This window comes from Oncorhynchus mykiss, chromosome 21, assembly GCF_013265735.2.
Source record: "Oncorhynchus mykiss isolate Arlee chromosome 21, USDA_OmykA_1.1, whole genome shotgun sequence".
NCBI lineage: Eukaryota > Metazoa > Chordata > Actinopteri > Salmoniformes > Salmonidae > Oncorhynchus > Oncorhynchus mykiss.
In genome coordinates, this window is record NC_048585.1 from 43,199,971 (window position 1) to 43,220,292 (window position 20,322).

At 45.1% G+C, this 20,322-nt stretch overlaps 1 protein-coding gene across 1 annotated transcript; it reads left to right on the forward strand.

Moving 5' to 3' along the window:
- Positions 1–3,568: 3,568 nt before the first annotated feature.
- LOC110500496 (low-density lipoprotein receptor-related protein 10) lies at positions 3,569–19,712 on the forward strand. The gene is made up of 12 exons (XM_021577891.2): positions 3,569–3,720; positions 9,903–10,148; positions 10,561–10,593; positions 10,945–11,089; positions 11,478–11,668; positions 11,824–12,470; positions 12,713–13,152; positions 16,191–16,488; positions 16,724–17,163; positions 17,249–17,443; positions 17,581–17,710; positions 18,430–19,712. Exons 2-12 carry the CDS (start codon positions 10,100–10,102, stop codon positions 19,039–19,041), a joined length of 3,180 nt encoding a protein of 1,059 aa, XP_021433566.2. The 5' UTR covers positions 3,569–3,720; positions 9,903–10,099; the 3' UTR covers positions 19,042–19,712.
- The last annotated feature ends 610 nt before the right edge of the window (positions 19,713–20,322 follow it).

Here is a 20,322-nt window from a genome sequence, read left to right on the forward strand (position 1 = left end):
GTCCTTTGACAGCTCTTTGGTCTTGGCCATAGTGGAGTTTGGAGTGTGACTGTTTGAGGTTGTGGACAGGTTTCTTTTATACTGATAACAAGTTCAAACAGGTGCCATTAATACAGGTAACGAGTGGAGGACAAAGGAGCCCCTTAAAGAAGAAGTTACAGGTCTGTGAGAGCCAGAAAAAAAGCCAGAGATATGCAACTTTTCAGGGAAGTTAGAAACCAATATACACAGGCAGTTAGGAAAGCAAAGGCTAGCTTTTTCAAACATAAATTTGCATCCTGTAGCACAAACTCCAAAAAGTTCTGGGACACTGTAAAGTCCACCTCCTCCCAGCTGCCCACTGCATTGAGGCTAGGAAACACTGTCACCACCGATAAATCCACAATAATTGAACATTTCGATAAGTATTTTTCTATGGCTGGCCATGCTTTCCACCTGGCTACTCCTACCCCGGTCAACAGCCCTGCACCCCTCACAGCAACTTGCCCAAGCCTCCCCATTTTGTTCTGAAAGAGTTGCAAAATCTGGACACCTACAAATCAGCTGGGCTAGACAATCTGGACCCTCTCTTTCTAAAATTTTCCGCTACAATTGTTGCAACCCTATTACTAGCCTGTTCAACCTCTCTTTCGAATCGTCTGAGATCCCCAAAGATTGGAAAGCTGCAGAGGTGATCCCCCTCTTCAAAGGGGGAGACACTCTAGACCCAAACTGTAATAGACCTATATCTATCCTACCCTGCCTTTCTAAGGTCTTCAAAAGCCAAGTTAACAAACAGATCACCGACCATTTCGAATCCCACCGTACCTTCTCCGCTATGCAGTCTGGTTTCCGAGCTGGTCATGGGTGCACCTCAGCGACGCTCAAGGTCCTAAACGATGTCATAACCGCAATCGACAAAAGACAATACTGTGCAGCCGTATTCATCGACCTGGCCAAGGCTTTCGACTCTGTCAATCACCACATTCTTATCGGCAGACTCAACAGCCTTGGTTTCTCAAATGACTGCCTCGCCTAGTTCACCAACTACTTCTCAGACAGAGTTCAGTGTGTCAAATCGGAGGGCCTGTTGTCCGGACCTCTGGCAGTCTCTATGGGAGTGCCACAGGGTTCAATTCTCTGGCCGACTCTTTTCTGTGTATACATCAATGATGTTGCTGTCACGAATATCACCGAAGGTGACTCCCCTTCCCGTTCGGGTGGCGCTCGGCGGTCGTCGTTGCCGGTCTACTAGCTGCCACCGATCCCTTTTTCCCCTTTTCGTTTGGTTTTGTCTAATTGGTTTCACCTGTTCCTTGTTGGGGTTTTGGGGTTGGGGTTATTTAAGTTCGGTTAGCCCGCCTGTGTTTGTGCGGGCTTGTTACTGTTATGTAAAGAGGTGTTCTTTATTATTGTGGGTTTTCCGCTGTCCAGTGAGATACCAGTGTGTACTTGGGTGGAGTGTATTTCACCTGTGTTCAGCGTTACACATTGTACGTTTTCAGTTGAACATTAAAGCGTGTTTTTTCCCGAATCCTCTGCGCCTGACTCCACACCCATTCACTCTTTGAGCGTTACAGTCGCTCTTGCTGCTGGTGATTCTCTGATCCACCTCTATGCAGACGACACCATTGTGTATATTTCTGGCCCTTCTTTGGACACTGTGTTAACTAACATCCGGACGAGCTTCAATGCCATACAACTCTCCTTCCGTGGCCTCCAACTGCTCTTAAATGCAAGTAAAACTAAATGCATGCTCTTCAACCGATCGCTGTCTGCACCTGGCCGCCCGTCCAGCATCACTCCTCTGGACGGTTCTGACCTAGAATATGTGGACAACTACAAATACCTAGGTGTCTGGTTAGACTGTAAACTCTCCTTCCAGACTCACATAAAGCATCTCCAATCCAAAATGAAATCTAGAATCGGCTTCCTATTTCGAAACAAAGCATCCTTCACTCATGCTGCCAAAAATACCCTCGTAAAACTGACTATCCTACTGATCCTTGACTTCGGCGATGTCTCTTACAAAATAGCCTCCAACACTCTACTCAGCAAATTGGATGCAGTCTATTCCAGTGCCATCCGTTTTGTCACCAAAGCCCCATATACTACCCACCACTGCGACCTGTATGCTCTCGTTGGCTGGCCCTCACTTCATATTCGTCGCCAAACCCACCGGCTCCAGGTCATCTATAAGTCTTTGCTAGGTAAAGCCCCGCCTTATCTCAGCTTACTGGTCACCATAGCAGCACCCACCCGTAGCGCGCCCTCCAGCAGGTATATTTCACTGGTCACCCCCAAAGCCAATTCCCCCATTGGCCACCTTTCCTTCCAGTTAGTTCTCTGCTGCCAATGACTAGAACGAATTGCAAAAATCACTGAAGCTGGAGACTCATATCTCCCTCACTAACTTTAAGCATCAGCTGTCAGAGCAGCTCACAGATCATTGCACCTGTACATAGCCCATCTGTAAATAGCCCATCCAACTACCGCATCCTCATATTGTTATTTATTATTTTGCTCCTTTGCACCCAAGTATCTCTACTTGCACATTCATCTTCTGCACATCTATCACTCCAGTGTTTAAATGCTAAATTGTAATTACATCGCCACTGCGGCCTATTTATTGCCTTACCTCCCTAATCTTACCTCATTTGCACACACTGTATATAGATTTGTTTTATATTGTGTTATTGACTATACGTTTGTTTATTCCATGTGTAACTCTGTGTTGTTGTTTGTGTCGCACTGCTTTGCTTTATCTCAGCCAGGTCGCAGTTGTAAATGAGAACTTGTTCTCAACTGGCCTATCTGGTTAAATAAAGGTGAATACATTTTTGGGGGGGAATCTTACAGATGTTTATTTATTTTTATTTTTTATTATGAACGGAAAAAAATACAAAAATAGAAATATACAAACAAGAGTACATAACTTAACAGTATTACATATCGAGATACATTTTCAATTTGTCAAAAAGGTTTTATGGTGTGTATTGCTTTTTTGTTTTTACATTTACTGATAATTTCAAAATAATATTTCAATTATATCTTAAATAATGTGAAGAGGGGTTTGTTCTCCACCTACTTCATTTACATCTTACAGATGTGTGAAGCCTATCTCAGAGAGGTAAAAAACAGCGGTAGACGCTGTGTCCGTATAAATATGAACATTAATTTATCACAATTCATCAAAAACAACACCCCAGGATAGTGTAAATTATCAAAAAGAACTACAAGAACAAGTTAGGCAGACAATTCAGTAGTCATTTGATTTCAATCCACGTTGTCTCAGTCCATTGACGAAATACATAAAATGTGTGTTACCTTGCTGATTACAAAACGTGCTAATGCAAATAATGTTACATTGTATTCTCTGATGCAAGGCCGTCTGCTTTAATACAATTCCACTGTGGTATACCCAATCTGAGGGATCGTCTCACTAGCCTAATCAATTCTGACACCTTGTGGTGAAACATGATAACAAAAATGTATCCTAAACTGTCGATATGAACACCATTGAAACGAATTCGTGAATCGAGAAACAAGTTACATTTGTTGATAAATCTGAGAAAATTATTCGTACACCGGTTTGGCTGTTTAACATTGGAGTTTGTTTGGGGCGTTGTGACAGCCGAAGCCTCAGTCTGAGCTTCTAGCACCACCCCCTCTCCTGTTCCAAGTAAACAATACGGAAGTTGCCCAGAACTCTGCCTATCAACAAGAAAGACGACAGAAAGGGTAAGGTTGCTAACTTCGTTGTTACAGGCATTTATATACACCATTTATCGCCGTTTTTTAATTAATCTGTACATCCGAGTGTTTGTATGTATATATGAATGCTTTTTAATTTTTTTTTATCGCGTGGCACGTTCAGGAAAACATAACGAAAGGAAGAGGGAACTTAGTCAGAGCTATCATTAGCATTAGCCACAACAAGGCGAGAGAGCGAAGCAGGGGTGTATTCATCACGTTCTATAATGTAAGAACCAAACGGAACGAAACGGGGAGGGACCTAACTGAATTTGTCCAATAGAATCGTTCGTTTTCGTTGGAAAACGGTTTCCTTTTAGAGTAAACTGTTTCTGTACAAAACGTTTTGCAACAGAATTGGCGTGATGAATCCCTTCCTCTTCAAGGAAGTTTGCGGGGGCAGGCATTCAGAAGGTCTAGAAGCTATGTACATAATTTCACATAATCTAGAATTAAAATGACACAGAAAAAACGCGATATTAAAAATCACAAGCATTTTTGTGTTTAGGATTAGCTTGCTGGTAAATCATACAGCACAAGGTTAGCTAGATGCGTCATTTAGTTAGCCAACATTACTGGCAAGGCAGGACATGTCTGTGTATAATATTCAAGAGTCACGATCGGTGTCGTTTAAGATGAACATGACGTTATTTATTTATATTACAGAATATTGGGTGACTGTCATTCATATTACATTCACCCAGCTCAATGAAACATCGATAGGTTAAGGATACTAAGTCACATGATACTCAAAATGTACCGTTACCCGTCATGAGGTTGCTACAACCTAGCATATGAATGAAAGTTTACAACGTAGGTGCACAGGTCGAGATAATTGAGTAATCAAGGTGACAGACCATGACACATTAAATATCGATTTACACAATCTTGCCTGTATCTAGATGATCTAGGGCGGCTATATCCAAACAGCGGTACGCCAAATAAAAATATGATTCGCATTTTCAAACAGTCCATTTAGATTTTCCAACGGGGCTATACATTTGGGTGATGTTTTTTAAATATGTTTTTATTTAACCTTTATTTAACTAGGTAAGTCAGTTACGAACAATTTCTTATTTACAATGACGGCCAAACCCGGACGACGCTGGGCCAATTGTGCGCCGTCCCATGGGACTCCCAATCACGGCCGGATGTTATTCAGCCTGATTTCGAATGCAGATGCAGTGCCTTAGACTGCTGCGCCACTCGGGAGCCCTAATACAGGTAGCCTAGTCAAATAATTAACATCCAATCACATTAACCTTTACTCTCTCGCGGGAATTCCACTAATGGTCCGTATGTAGACAAAGGTAGCTGCTGCTCATTCCGTTTGCTCGAAAATTGATAAATGGTTAAAGAAATGTAAAGTAAGAGGCGCAAATATGATGAGAACTACATTGATTTGGGGCTCACTTATATGGGAGTAGTGCCTTTCCTCAGCAACATTATATGTACAAAAGTACTATCTCACAACTCAATGAAACCTTCACTCTTGCACAGACATTTCGAAATGAAACATGCCTATTTGAAAAATAAGCCACAGGTGTTTTTTGAGCGAGAATAAAGATGACTTTCGATTAGTAAGACAGGTATAAAAGCAGATACATTTATAAGAAGGGGCTAGAAGCGTCTTATATGTTGAGCTACCTAGTGGCTAGGACAGGCAAGCCCCATACTATTGTGGAGGACTTAATTCTTCTGAAATGGCTGAGACAATGCTGGGGGAAAAGGCCCAAAAAACTATTAAAACAATTTCTCCATCAAACAACACTGTTTCATGACGCATCAGTGACATGGCAGGAGATGTTTTGAAACTGTTACTGCTTCGCATACAAGCCAGTGAATTATATGCGTTAAAGCTGGATGAGTCAACAGATGTGGCGGGCCTGGCACAGCTCCTGGAATATGTCCGTTATGTTTTTTTTGGGGGATCAATTAAGGAAGACATCCTCTTCTGCAATCCACTGGAAACCAGGACAACATGAGAGGATATTTTTAAAGTACTGGACTGCTTTGTGACATCAAATGGACTTTGGTGGTCAAGATGTGCTGGTATCTGTACTGATGGCGCAAAAGCCACGTCAGGGAGACAACGCGCGTGCAAGCAGTTGCTCCCGACGCCATTTGGGTACACTGCAGCATCCACCGAGAGGCTCTGGCTGCCAAGGGAATGCCTGACTGCTTGAAAGACGTTTTGGAAACTACAGTGAAAATAGTTAACTTTGTTAAAGCAAGGCCCCTGAACTCTCGTGTATTTTCTGCATTATGCAATGATATGGGCAGCGACCATGTAACGCTTTTACAACACTGGTTATCAAGGGGCAAATTATTGACACGTTTTTTAAAATTGAGAGACAAGCTTAAAGTTTTCTTTACTGACCATAATTTTCACTTGTCTGACCGCTTGCAAGATGATGAGTTTCTCACATGACTGGCCTATCTGGTTGATGTTTTTTTCTCGCCTGAATGATCTGAATCTAGGATTTCAGGGACTCTCCGCAACACGTCTTTCCATCATTGTATGTTTTGTTTTGTGTGCAAATGAACTTACGCTTACGTACATTGTCAAATGTGGTATAGTGAAGCAGATGAGTGAGCTGGGTGCTCAATTACGCAGGTACTTTCCCAGAACAGATGAGACAAACAACTGGATTCGTTATCCTTTTCGTGCCCTGCCTCCAGCCCGCTTACCGAAATCTGAACAAGAGAGCCTCATCAAAATTGCAGAGTTATGTGCATCCTTTCAAGCACACCCTTCTCATTAATCTGTGGTGATTTATTCACAATTGTTGATGAACAAATAAGGTTTTATATGTAAGATGGCAAAATAAAGAGCAAAATGATCGATTATTAATGTAATATTATTTGTGCCCTGGTCCTATGAGAGCTCTTTGTCACTTCCCACAAGCCGGGTTGTGACAAAAACTCACATTAATTCTTACAGTTCGTTAACACATCGTATAGTGTGTGTGGCAAAAATACAACATTTAAGTGACCTGACCCTGGTGCTAGAGGGGGTATGCAGCTGGAGGTTGAATGATTGAAGGGGTATGGGACTATACAAAGTTTTTGTACCACTGATCTAGGGTGAAATCATTAGTCCAACAGTTGGAAATTAGTTTCTATTGGGACAAATTCAGGTATGTTTATCACCGTTCCATTTTAAGAAATATTTTAACAGAATCGGCGCAATGAATACACCCCTGATCACATGCAAACACAGTTCACTTTCATAGCAGCCACTTATAAACAACTCGTTGTGTATATATAATTCCTTCTCGCATATATCTATGCGCTCTCCTCTCACCGTTTCACTTCGCTTGTGGACTTCAGTGCACAACACATCAGCTGTCTGTGACAAGGCAAAAAAAACTATCCGAGCTATGTCATGACCGCTAACCGCTACACACAGCCTACATAATTGTCCTGTCATAGTCAACATAGCTACTAGAACTAATGCGTTAGTAAACCCGTTACAATCAAGCAGTACAGTGAGCAGCAAGCAGTTTAGCAGTTACACCGGTGGGTCCCAGTGAAAACAAAAATAATACAAATTAAGGCTTGCCTTGCCTTGGAAGAGTTCCGGCGTTAGATAGCCAGCTAGCTAACATAGCATCCCTCTCTGTTTAAGCCAGGTGTTTGAGTAGGCTAAACTAGCTAGCTGCATTCAAAGCTAACAAAGTGAAAGTAAAAAAATGTATACTACGAAATATACAGTTGAAGTCTGAAGTTTGCATACACCTTAGCCAAATACATTTAAACTCAGTTTTTCACAATTTATGACATTTAATCCCAGTAAAAATCCCCACTCTTAGGTCAGTTAGGATCACCACTTTTTATTTTAAGAATGTGAAATGTCAGAATAATAGTAGAGTGATTTATTTCAGCTTTTATTTCTTTCATCAAATTCCCAGTGGGTCAGAAGTTTACTTACACTCAATTAGTATTTGGTAGCATTGCCTTTAAATTGTTTAACTTGGGTCAAATGTTTTGGGTAGCCTTCCACAAGCTTCCCACAATACGTTGGGTGAATGTTGGCCCATTCCTCCTGACAAAGCTGGTGTAACTGAGTCAAGTTTGTAGGCCTCCTTGCTTGCACACGCTTTTTCAGTTCTGACCACATTTTTTCTATAGGATTGAGGTCAAGGCTTTGTGATGGCCACTCCAATACCTTGACTTTGTTGTCCTTATGCCATTTTGCCACAACTTTGGAAGTATGCTTGGGGTCATTGTCCATTTGGAAGACCCATTTGCAACCAAGCTTTAACTTCCTGACTGATGTCTTGAGACGTTGCTTCAATGTATCCACATAATTTTTCTACTTCATGATGTCATCTATTTTGTGAAGTGCACCAGTCCCTCCTGCAGAAAAGCACCCCCACAAAATGATGCGGTCACCCCCGTGCTTCACGGTTGGGATGGTGTTCTTCAGCTTGCAAGCGACCCTCTTTTTCCTCCAAACATAACGATGGTCATTATGACCAAGCAGTTCTTTTTTAGTTTCATCAGACCAGAGGACATTTCTCCAAATAGTACGTTCTTTGTCCCCATGTGCAGTTGCAACCATAGTCTGGCTTTTTTATGTCGGTTTTGGAGCAGTGGCTTCTTCCTTGCTGAGCGGCCTTTCAGGTTATTTCGATATAGGACTCGTTTTACTGTGGATATGGATACTTTTTTATCTGTTTTCTCCGGCATCTTCACAAGGTCCTTTGCTGTTGTTCTGGGATTGATTTGCACTTTTCACAACAAAGTAGGTTAATCTCTAGGAGACAGAACCCGTCTCCTTCCTGAGTGGTATGACGGCTGCGTGGTCCCATGGTGTTTATATTTCGGTACTATTGTTTGTTCAGATGAACATGGTACCTTCAGGCGTTTGGAAATTGCTCCCAAGGATGAAACAGACGTGTGGAGGTCTACAATTGTTTTTCTGAGGTCTTGGCTGATTTCTTTTGATTTTCTCATGACGTCAAGCAAAGAGGCACAGAGTTTGAAGGTAGGCCTTGAAATACGTCCACAGGTAGACCTCCAATTGACTCATGATGTCAATTAGCCTATCAGAAGCTTCTACGGCCATGACATAATTTTCTGGAATTTTCCAAGCTGTTTAAAGGCAGAGTCAACTTAGTGTATGTTTACTTCTGACCCACTGGACTTGTGATACAGTGAATTATTAGTGAAATATTCTATCTGTAAACAATTGTTTAATTGTAGATGTCCTAACAGACTTGCCAAAGCTATTGTTTGTTAACAAGAAATGTGTGGAGTGGTTGAAAAACAAGTTTTAATGACTCCAACCTAAGTCTATGTAAACTTCTGACTTCCAGCTAGCTCCCTCTCTCTTGCTTCTCCTTAATTTTGGAAAAAAAATAATTTGTTCAAGTATTGTCTTCTCTCTTTGAGTCAACTACTCACCACATTTTATGCATTGCAGTGCTAGCTAGTTGTAGCTAATGCTTTCAGTACTAGTCGTTCTCTGATCCTTTGTTTGGGTGGACAACCTGTTAGTTCTTGCTGCAAGAGCTCTGATAGGTTGGAGGATGTCCTCCATACGTTGGTCATAATTACTGTTTAAGTATATGGAAGGGGTAAGAACCATGAGCCTCCTAGGTTTTGTATTGAAGTCCATGTACCCAGTGGACAGACGCTAGCTGTCCTCCAGCAATACCACGGCGCTACCCTACAGAGTGCTGCTGAGTCTACTGTAGACCTTCATTGCAAAACAGGGTGTTTTAATCAATTATTTGGTGACATATGAATATACTGTATTTAGTATAGTTTTATCTAAAAAGTTTAACGTTTTTATTTTTCTGGAATTCTTTGAGGATGTTCCTGCCCTTGCTCCTCTGAGGAGCCTTCACTGATGTAAACATTGGGTTCTTGATAAAAACAGAAAACCATCACATTGAACACAACACATGCTTTAAGCGAACAACTTCAGATGTCTGGCTGTCATAAGTAAAGGCTTAAGCAAGTTCTGTAGCTATGTTTCTGTCATTTCCTCCTGTTCCTCTAAAAATATACCCTGGTCCCAGATATTTTTGTGCTGTCTTGCTATTTTTTTGGTGTGTCAATGGCCATAGGACTTAGCAAGACAGCACAAACCGATCTGGGACCAGGCTAGTCAAAATAGCTATTTCTGCTGACTAGGGTTGATCTTTTTATTTTCTCAGGTGAAGTCTTCCTGAACGAGACATTAGCGATGATGGGGCCACTCAGCAAGGCGGACTGAGGGGGATCTGGCTAGATGTTATTCCATTCTAGTTTGCTTTCTTTTCACCATTTTTGCTCTTTCATGAGCACCTGCATTTCAGAGGAGCACCATCATTTCAGAGGACCATCATCATTTTAGAGGAGCACCATCATCAGAATGACTGTCTCTTTCAACCTTTGTGTCATCAACATTTTGTTTGTAACTGGTGGGTTTTACTTTGAATGTGACCCATCTATCTGCCTGTTTTGTCTGTCGGTCCATATGTCAGGTGGTTAAGAACAATACTTAAGGCCAGGGCTCTCCAACCCTGTTCCTGGGGAGCTACCGCGCTGTAAGTTTTCGCTCCAACCCTGATCTAGCACCCCTGATTCTAATAATTAGCTGGTTGATACGCTGAATCAGGTTAGTTCACAACTGGGGTTGAAACAAAAACCTACAGGAGTGTAGCTCTCCAGGAACAGGGGTGGCGAGCCATGCGTTAGGCCAACAACTATTGTAAACATTGTATTTTGTAAGCAGTATCTAGTGTGAAATGTACCGTGTGCAAATACTTGTCAGATCTTTACTAATGCCCGATTCAGACCTCTGTAACTCTGCTTTTGCCTGTTGATTCACAGCCTACAGCAGCCTGGAGCTGGTCTCCAGTACTGGTAAGAGCGCTAACCCCCCCCCTCCCTCTCTCTTGCTAATGTCTCTATTCATGTTATCAAAGGGACCCATCTGCCTCTCACCAGTTTTACACAATACTCATAGTTATGTGATCAACATGGGTAGGCGTGGGAGTCTCAACTGTAATTGACAATCAGTGGTGGCACCTCCGGTTCCTTTACATGATTTTGCACTCCAATGTTTCAGGCGGTATATATCAATTAATAGTGTATTACGGCCTGATTTAATCAGACCAGGAATACCGTAGCAAAATGTTTTGAAACTGGAAAACAAATGTGTTCTCAGGCCGCCCCTCCCAGTCTAATATACTGTAGGGTTCTTCTCTCTCCCAGCTCATTGTGGACGATCTCCCCAAGTCCTGGAGGCTGCGAGAGGAGAGATCAGAAGCTTTGTGCACCGCAGCTCGTCCTACCGCCCTCGGCCCTTCTACTGTAGTTGGATTATCAAGGCACATGTAGGAGAGCCTGTTATTCTCAGGTAAAATCTCCCCGCTCGCTGTCTTACCGCTGTCTTAGGGGCTTATTTGGTGGGTCAGGGTGCATCAACGTGTGTCCCCAAAACAACTTCTAGTCTTTAACCCTCTTGGCCCTAGTGTACACCTGAAGGATTTAGGTAGGCGTAAGCAATTGGAGGAAGAGTTTGTACAGCCTGTCAGTGGTGGAGCTACTACCATGTTCTTTAAATATACTTATCCAATACTTTCAGATCTACATGAAGTGCCCAGGGTGTACGGTGTAGGGGTTGTGACCGGACTGGACTTTAGAAATGTCACATTGTGTAAAGGAAAATGGCTTCATTGCCAAATAATGTAGTTTTTGATTGTTTGCTTACTTCTTTATCTATTTTTTTCCCGTCGATCTTTCAGTTTCTCCCAGTTTTCCACACGGTGTAAGAAGGAATGGGTCTCGGTGACGTCATCGACTGGCAAGCCCATTACCCTCTGTGGTTCCGACCTGCCGAAACCCATGGAGTTGATGGGGGGAAACATTACAGTGACGCACCACTTCCTGCCACACTTATTCCCTGTGTCTGCGTTCCGCCTGGGCTATGTCAGAGGTATGGTGCCGTGATGTTAGGCTGTATCACTTGTTAATCATCACCTAGTTGACTCGTTATAACTCTCTTTGAGTACCAGGAAATGTAATATAGCTAATATAAATATCAGCTCTTCTCCCTCTCTCCCCCTTTCCCTGCCACTCCTCTCTCTCTAGACTCCGGGGACTGTACGGGTGTGGACTTTGAGTGTTTGGGCGGGCGCTGCCTGCCCCTGTCGTGGCGTTGTAACGGCCGGGTGGAGTGCCTGGGTGAAGGGGTGGGCCTGGGCGTAGACGAGCAAGACTGTGATGGAGAGATGAAGATCCTGAATCTGGATCTTGAGCATGGCAAAACAGTGGTGGCCACCGCCACACCAGAGTCCTACAGGGCGCGGGAGACCGTAAGAGAGAAGAACAGGGGGAGTAACAGCAGAGGGAGGGATTGGGAAACAGTAGGGAAGGCACCGGGCGAGCTGGAGAAAGAGGAGGAGGAGACAGAGAAGCAAGTAGACGAGAATGGGGACCACACCAAGGAAAAGGAGCCAACCAATCCTATATATGACTTCTGGCAGTTCCAGGCTCACAGAGCCCACCCCAGTGTGACCCGGGCCCCCGTTGAGTGGCCCTGTGGGGGCCTCCTCCAGGCCTTCTATGGGACGTTCACCCCTCCTTCCATCAGGGGCCCCTCTCTGTTCTGTGTGTGGACCCTGGACCCACAGGACTCTAGGCCTCTGAAGCTGGACCTGCGGCTGCTGGAGCTGGGGCCTGGAGACACGGTCACCATCACTGACAGACAGCAGGGCACCGGGGAACTCCTCAAAACTGTGAGTGTGCCTGGGGGTGTGTTTGTGTCTTAAGAATTAGGTAAAGTGGCCCCTTATAAACGGATACGGGGTCAGATATTATTTAATTACTCTCGGATTGGAAGTAGGCTAGTCTTATTGTTGATCTGTGGTGAAAGCCAACTTCTACCTCTAGAGTTTGTTACAAGACTGATCAGTTCAATTACCCAAGTTAATTTACTCATTCTAATCATTTCACCATCTTCCCTTTCCCTTTGTGACAGATCACCAGCGCGTCCAATTACAAGGCCATCCAGGTCGAGTCCCGGACCGGCCTCCTCTCCCTGACCTATCGTACGCTCCCCGGCTCTGAGGGGCTAGGCTTCAACGCCACCTACCGTGTCGGGGGCTACTGCCCCCCCTGGGAAGGTAAATGTGGGGGTGCCGCGGGGGGCTGCTACACCCAGGAACAGAAGTGTGACGGGCACTGGGACTGTCCCAAGACGGGACATGACGAAGCAGGGTGCAGGGGATGTCCCCGGGACCAGTTTGCCTGTGGAGTGGCTGGGCAGAGGGCACTGCTGGCGGGGCATAGCTTCCTAGGGCGTCCGGTGTGTTTCCCTGCCAAGGAGAGGTGTAACTACCAGCTGTACTGTTCTGATGGGAGCGATGAGAGAGACTGTTCTATATGTAAACCTGGGACCTTCCACTGTGACAGTGACAGGTAGAGGAGTGTGTGTGTGTGTGTGTGTGTTTGGGGGGGGGGGGGGGGGTCATTTTTCTGCCAATGAAATCCTTATAATTGAGATTCTTCAAAGCGTCAGATGACATGGCCTTCACAATCACCCGACCTCACCCAAGTTCAGATGGTTTGGGATGAGTTGGACCGCAGAGTGAAGGAAAAGCAGCCAACTAGTGCTCAGCGTATGTGGGAACTCCTTCAAGACTGTTGGAAAAGCATTCCAGGTGAAGCTGGTTGAGAGAATGCAAAGAGTGTACAACGCTGTCATCAAGGCAAAGGGTGGCTACTTTGAAGAATCTCCAATATAAAATAGATTTTGATTTGTTAAAACACTTTTTTGGTTACTACATGATTTTATATATATATATATATATCACACACACACACACACACACACACACACACACACACACACACACACAGTGGGGCAAAAAAGTATTTAGTCAGCCACCAATTGTGCAAGCTCTCCCACTTAAAAAGATGAGGCCTGTAATTTTCATCATAGGTACACTTCAACTATGACAGACAAAATGAGAAAAGAAATCCAGAAAATCACTTTGTAGGATTTTTTATGAATTTATTTGCAAATTATGGTCGAAAGTAAGTATTTGGTCACCTACAAACAAGCAAGATTTCTGGCTCTCACAGACCTGTAACTTCTTCTTTAAGAGGCTCCTCTGTCCTCCACTCATTACCTCAAATCAAATCAAATTGATTTATATAGCCCTTCATACATCAGCTGATATCTCAAAGTGCTGTACAGAAACCCAGCCTAAAACCCCAAACAGCAAGCAATGCAGGTGTAGAAGCACGGTGGCTAGGAAAAACTCCCTAGAAAGGCCGAAACCTAGAGAGGAACCAGGCTATGTGGGGTGGCCAGTCCTCTTCTGGCTGTGCCGGGTGGAGATTATAACAGAACATGGCCAAGATGTTCAAATGTTCATAAATGATCAGCATGGTCAAATAATAATAATCACAGGCAGAACAGTTGAAACTGGAGCAGCAGCATGGCCAGGTGGACTGGGGACAGCAAGGAGTCATCATGTCAGGTAGTCCTGAGGCATGGTCCTAGGGCTCAAGTCCTCCGAAAGAAAGAGAGAATTAGAGAGAGCATACTTAAATTCACACAGGACACCGGATAGGACAGGAGAAGTACTCCAGATATAACAAACTGACCCTAGCCCCTGACACATAAACTACTGCAGCATAAATACTGGATACAGCATAAATACCTGTATTAATGGCACCTGTTTGAACTTGTTATCAGTATAAAAGACACCTGTCCACAACCTCAAACAGTCACACTCCAAACTCCACTATGGCCAAGACCAAAGAGCTGTCAAAGAACACCAGAAACAAAATTGTAGACCTGCACCAGGCTGGGAAGACTGAATCTGCAATAGGTAAGCAGCTTGGTTTGAAGAAATCAACTGTGGGAGCAATTATTAGGAAATGGAAGACATACAAGACCACTGATAATCTCCCTCGATCTGGTGCTCCACGCAAGATCTCACCCCGTGGGGTCAAAATGATCACAAGAACGGTGAGCAAAAATCCCAGAACCACACGGGGGGACCTAGTGAATGACCTGCAGAGAGCTGGGACCAAAGTAACAAAGCCTACCATCAGTAACACACTACGCCGCCAGGGACTCAAATCCTGCAGTGCCAGACGTGTCCCCCTGCTTAAGCCAGTACATGTCCAGGCCCATCTGAAGTTTGCTAGAGAGCATTTGGATGATCCAGAAGAAGATTGGGAGAATGTCATATGGTCAGATGAAACCAAAATATAACTTTTTGGTAAAAACTCAACTCGTCGTGTTTGGAGGACAAAGAATGCTGAGTTGCATCCAAAGAACACCATACCTACTGTGAAGCATGGCGGTGGAAACATCATGCTTTGGGGCTGTTTTTCTGCAAAGGGACCAGGACGACTGATCTGTGTAAAGGAAAGAATGAATGGGGCCATGTATCGTGAGATTTTGAGTGAAAACCTCCTTCCATCAGCAAGGGCATTGAAGATGAAACGTGGCTGGGTCTTTCAGCATGACAATGATCCCAAACACACCGCCCGGGCAACGAAGGAGTGGCTTCGTAAGAAGCATTTCAAGGTCCTGGAGTGGCCTAGCCAGTCTCCAGATCTCCACCCCATAGAAAATCTTTGGAGGGAGTTGAAAGTCCGTGTTGCCCAACAACAGCCCCAAAACATCACTGCTCTAGAGGAGATCTGCATGGAGGAATGGGCCAAAATACCAGCAACCAGCAACCTCTGTCATTGCCAACAAAGGGTATATAACAAAGTATTGAGATAAACTTTTGTTATTGACCAAATACTTATTTTCCACCATAATTTGCAAATAAATAAATTAAAAATCATACAATGTGATTCTCTGGATTTTTTTTCTTCTAATTTTGTCTGTCATAGTTGAAATGTACCTATGATGAAAATTACAGGCCCCTCATCTTTTTAAGTGGGAGAACTTGCACAATTGGTGGCTGACTAAATACTTTTGTGTGTGTGTGTGTGTGTGTGTGTGTATATATATATATATATATATATATATATATATATATATATATATATATATATATATATATATATATATATATATATATATATATATATATATATATACACACAAAATAGATTATCTTTGAGAACTAACAAACATCAAAATATAGACAGTGAAAGAGAAATTGAAAATTCTAAAAGCAAGAATTTAGCAGTGTTGATTTTATTTGGTTTGAGCAAAAATAACACTGCGTTGACCATGGCAAATTTCTCTCAACTCCATGGATAAATGTGTAGAATTGCAGGACGTTGGTCCATTGTCACACCCCCTACCATGCCCACAATCTAAGCCCCCTTTTGATCCCGAAAAAAAAGTGTGTGTATGCACGCATTTAATGTTTGTTAGTGAGCTTTGATACGTGTGTTAGTGTAGTTTCGATGTGACATGCGTTTGGTGTGTTTCGATGTGTGTGTATACGCCACCTGAACTGTTTATGGCTCTGCCCCAGGTGTGTTTTTGAGAGCTGGCGCTGTGACGGCCAGCTGGACTGCAAGGACGGGACAGACGAGCTGAACTGCACCGTGACCATACCTCCCAAGGACGTCACCTGCGGGGGCCTCCTCCAGACCTTCTATGGGACGTTCGCCCCTCCTTCCATCAGGGGCCCCCCTCTGTTCTGTGTGTGGACCCTGGACCCCCAGGACTCTAGGCCTCTGAAGCTGGACCTGCGGCTGCTGGAGCTGGGGCCTGGAGACACGGTCACCATCACTGACAGACAGCAGGGCACCGGGGAACTCCTCAAAACTGTGAGTGTGGGGGGGCGGGGGTGTGTGTAATGGAGTTTGGTAGACGTTGCCCCTAATAAACTGAAACGAAGTCAGATATTTATTTAAAAAAATCAGAGAGTAGGGTGGTCTGATCCTAGATCTGTGGTTAAAGCCAACTTTTCTACCTCTGAAATCACTGGGAAAGTTAATATAATAGTAATAATTTACTCAATCTAATCACTTCACCCTCTCCCTCCCTTTCCCTCTGTGACAGATCACTAATGCGTCCAATTACAAGACCATCCAGGTCGAGTCCAGGACCGGCCTCCTCTCCCTGACCTATCGTACGCTCCCCGGCTCTGAGGGGCTAGGCTTCAACGCCACCTACCGTGTCGGGGGCTACTGCCCCCCCTGGGAAGGTAAATGTGGGGGTGCCGCGGGGGGCTGCTACACCCAGGAACAGAAGTGTGACGGGCACTGGGACTGTCCCGAGACGGGACATGACGAAGCAGGGTGCAGGGGATGTCCCCGGGACCAGTTTGCCTGTGGAGTGTCTGGGCAGAGGGCACTGCTGGCGGGGCATAGCTTCCTAGGGCGTCCGGTGTGTTTCCCTGCCAAGGAGAGGTGTAACTACCAGCTGTACTGTTCTGATGGGAGCGATGAGAGAGACTGTTCTATATGTCAACCTGGGACCTTCCACTGCGACAGTGACAGGTAGAGGATGGTCTGTGAGGGTGCGTGGTGTGTTTTTGATGTGTGTAAGTGTATATGCCATCTTGACCGTTTGTCTCTTCCCCAGGTGTGTGTTTGAGAGCTGGCGCTGTGACGGCCAGGTGGACTGCAAGGACGGGACAGACGAGCTGAACTGTTCCGTGACCCTGCCTCGGAAGGTCATCACCGCGGCAACCGTTGGCAGCTTGGTTTGTGGGCTGTTGCTCGTCATTGCTATGGGCTGCACCTGCAAGCTTTACTCACTGCGCACCCGAGAATACAGGTATCCCTCATGCACCTCACACGTCAGGTTTACTACATGTTGATGCTTCATCACCCACAAATGCCTCCCTTGATCTGTGTCCAAATTGTCTTATTGGACCAGACACCCATATGTTTCTGTCTGTCTTCCTCCTGCAGTATGTTTGCTCCAATCAGCCGCCAAGAGGCGGCGCTGATCCAGCAGCAGGCTCCTCCCTCCTACGGTCAGCTGATTGCCCAGGGCATCATCCCTCCAGTGGAGGACTTCCCCACAGAGAACCCCAACGAGGTGAGAGCCTAGTAACAGGTCTAGGATCAGCTAGCAGTCCCCCAATCCTAACCCTAAGTGACCTTAGATCAGGAACTAACAACAACTTTGTTCCACTGTGCTCTGATTGGAGCACAATTAATTGAAGGCCTCAAATAACAGATTACTTGAGATTTCCTTTTTTTGGTTTCCTTCCTTTACAAGGGGAATCCATCACTAACTTAGTTTATTTGAAATCTCCTCAGTAGGACTGTCGGTCCTCTGACTCCTCATGAGTAGCCTTATCTGACCTACCAGAGGCACTGAGGGTTCAGCTTCACTGGTTGACTCAATTTCCTCAGCCTGCATTATGAAAGTAGCAGCAGGAGCATGGTCTCATAGATTGAGTTAGGAGTGCTGATCTAGGATCGGTTTAGCTTTTTAGATCGTAATGAGTAATATTATACGGACAGGGGGGGGGATCTGATCCTAGAGCTGTCTGATTAGCTGCTGCAGACAGCTGAAGGAGGTCAAGAGGACTAACTAAAACAATGTGCTCTCTGTGTTTCACTGTGTTGTAGCTTCTTTTAATGGTGATCTTACGCAAATCATAAACTTAAATGATAATGTTAAGAAATAAGCTTATTTCTTATAGCACATTTTCAAGTTCAACAAATGAAATCTCAAGGTTTTAATATTTTTCTTGTTCTGTGTCTGCCTCTCTGTCTCTGTGTTTCTCTTTCTCTCTCTCCCCCCATCAGTCTTCCTCTCTTACTCTGAGAGGTATCCTCCAGCTCCTCAGACAGGACACCGCCAACTCTCCACGTCGCCGTCGCCGGCCCCGATTCGTCCGCCGGGCTGTCCGTCGCATGCGGAGGTGGGGCTTAATCCCTAGAACCGCCTCCAGGCCCTCCCAGCCTTCCAGTTCCGCCCCCCAGCAGACAGATCCCACCTCTACTGGTGCAGAGCCCAGTCAATCAACTCCCGCAACTTCCTCATTGGCTGTGGAAGCCGTCAATCTGCCGTTGCCACAGAAACTAGGCTTGCTCCCTCAGACGGTGCAGCACCCACCACCGCCGCCTCCCACCTCCCTTCCTCCACCCCTCGTCTCTATCCCAGCCACCCCCCAGAGCTTCCCTGTGGCTGCCCCTCCCACCCCCAGTAGCCCCTCCCTGGCCTTGCTCTTCCACTCTCTGGCGCGCGGTATCTCTCGCTTCCGCGCCTCGCCGTTCTCCTCCTCCTCCCCCACCAACTCCCTGCCCCTCTCCGCATCCCCCTCTTTCTCCTCTTCGGAGGATGAGGTGCTGCTTATCCCCCTCTCGGAGGACATGACCTCGGAGGATGACGTCCCCCTGCTAACCCTTGATCCCTGACCTTATCCAAACCCCACCGCTATCCCCCTCCCTAAATGTTGTGCACAGTGCTCGCGCACAGGAGCACTGCAAGGCTCTCCCCGTCTCTGTGCTGATGTAGTGCCTTTTGAATTACATTGGGTTGGTTTTGACTGACTGTAGAAATCTAGTATTCAATGCTTTTATGTTATTGAGTGTGGGACCTCCTTGAGAAAGTGTATACGTGTGCCTGCCTCTGCGTGCGTGTAGTCATGAATGTGTGTAGTCTGAAAGTGGTGAACTTTGCACAGAGAATCTTCCTCCCTCATGCTCTAATATATCAGCTACTGTCAAATGAGTGATTTTGTTTTTAACACATGAAAGAGCTTGTCTTTATGAGACTCGTATGTGTGTTTTAGTATTTATGAGGGTGAGTGTAGGGCGGCAGTGTAAGGGTATGGAAGATATTCTAATATTATAAGTTATACCCCCCCCCCCCCCGTTTAAGTGCCTTGTTTAGAAGCTTCCTGCATATGATGAATTTGAATGATTACACACACGTACTGCATGCATACTGTCACAAATACGCTATATATACAAAAGTATGTGGACACCCCTTCAAATTAGTGGGCTCTGCTATTTCAGCCACACCCGTTGCTTACCGGTGTATAAAATCGAGCACACAGCCATGCAGTCTCCAGTAGAATGGTCCTACTGAAGAGCTCAGTGACTTTCAACGTGGCACCGTCATAGGATGCCACCTTTCCAACAAGTCAGTTCTTCAAATGTCTGCCCTGCTGGAGCTGCACCAGTCAACTGTAAGTGCTGTTAATGTGAAGTGGAAACGTCTAGGAGCTTCAGCTGTGAAGTGGTAGGCCAGACCGAGTGCTGAAGCGCGTAGCGCGTGATAATCGATTGCAACACTCACTACCGAGTTCCAAACTGCCTCTGGAAGCTACGTCAGTCAGCACAATAACTATTCTTCGGGAGCTTCATGAAATGGGTTTCCATGGCAGAGCAGCCAAAAGTTGGCTGGACTGGTGTAAAGCTCGCCACCATTGGACTCTGGAGCAGTGGAAACGCGTTCTCTGGAGTGATGAATCACGCTTCACCATCAGGCAGTACGACGGCAGATGCCAGGAGAACGCTGCCTGCCCCAATGCATAGTGTCAACTGTAAAGTTTGGTGGAGGAGGAATAATGATCTGGGACAGCTTTTCATGGTTCAGGCTCTTTAGTTCCAGTGAAGGTAAATCTTAACACTACAGCATTCAATGACAATTCTGTTCTCCCAACTTTGTGGCAACAGTTTGGGTAAGGCCCT

Excerpts from the sequence above, each read along its gene's own strand:
- LOC110500496 (XM_021577891.2), top strand. The coding sequence starts at position 10,100 with ATGACTGTCTCTTTCAACCTTTGTGTCATCAACATTTTGTTTGTAACT. Across the intron at positions 11,669-11,823 it reads CCGCCTGGGCTATGTCAGAG|ACTCCGGGGACTGTACGGGT; the intron begins GTATGGTGCCGT and ends CTCTCTCTCTAG. Across the intron at positions 13,153-16,190 it reads TTCCACTGTGACAGTGACAG|GTGTGTTTTTGAGAGCTGGC; the intron begins GTAGAGGAGTGT and ends GCTCTGCCCCAG.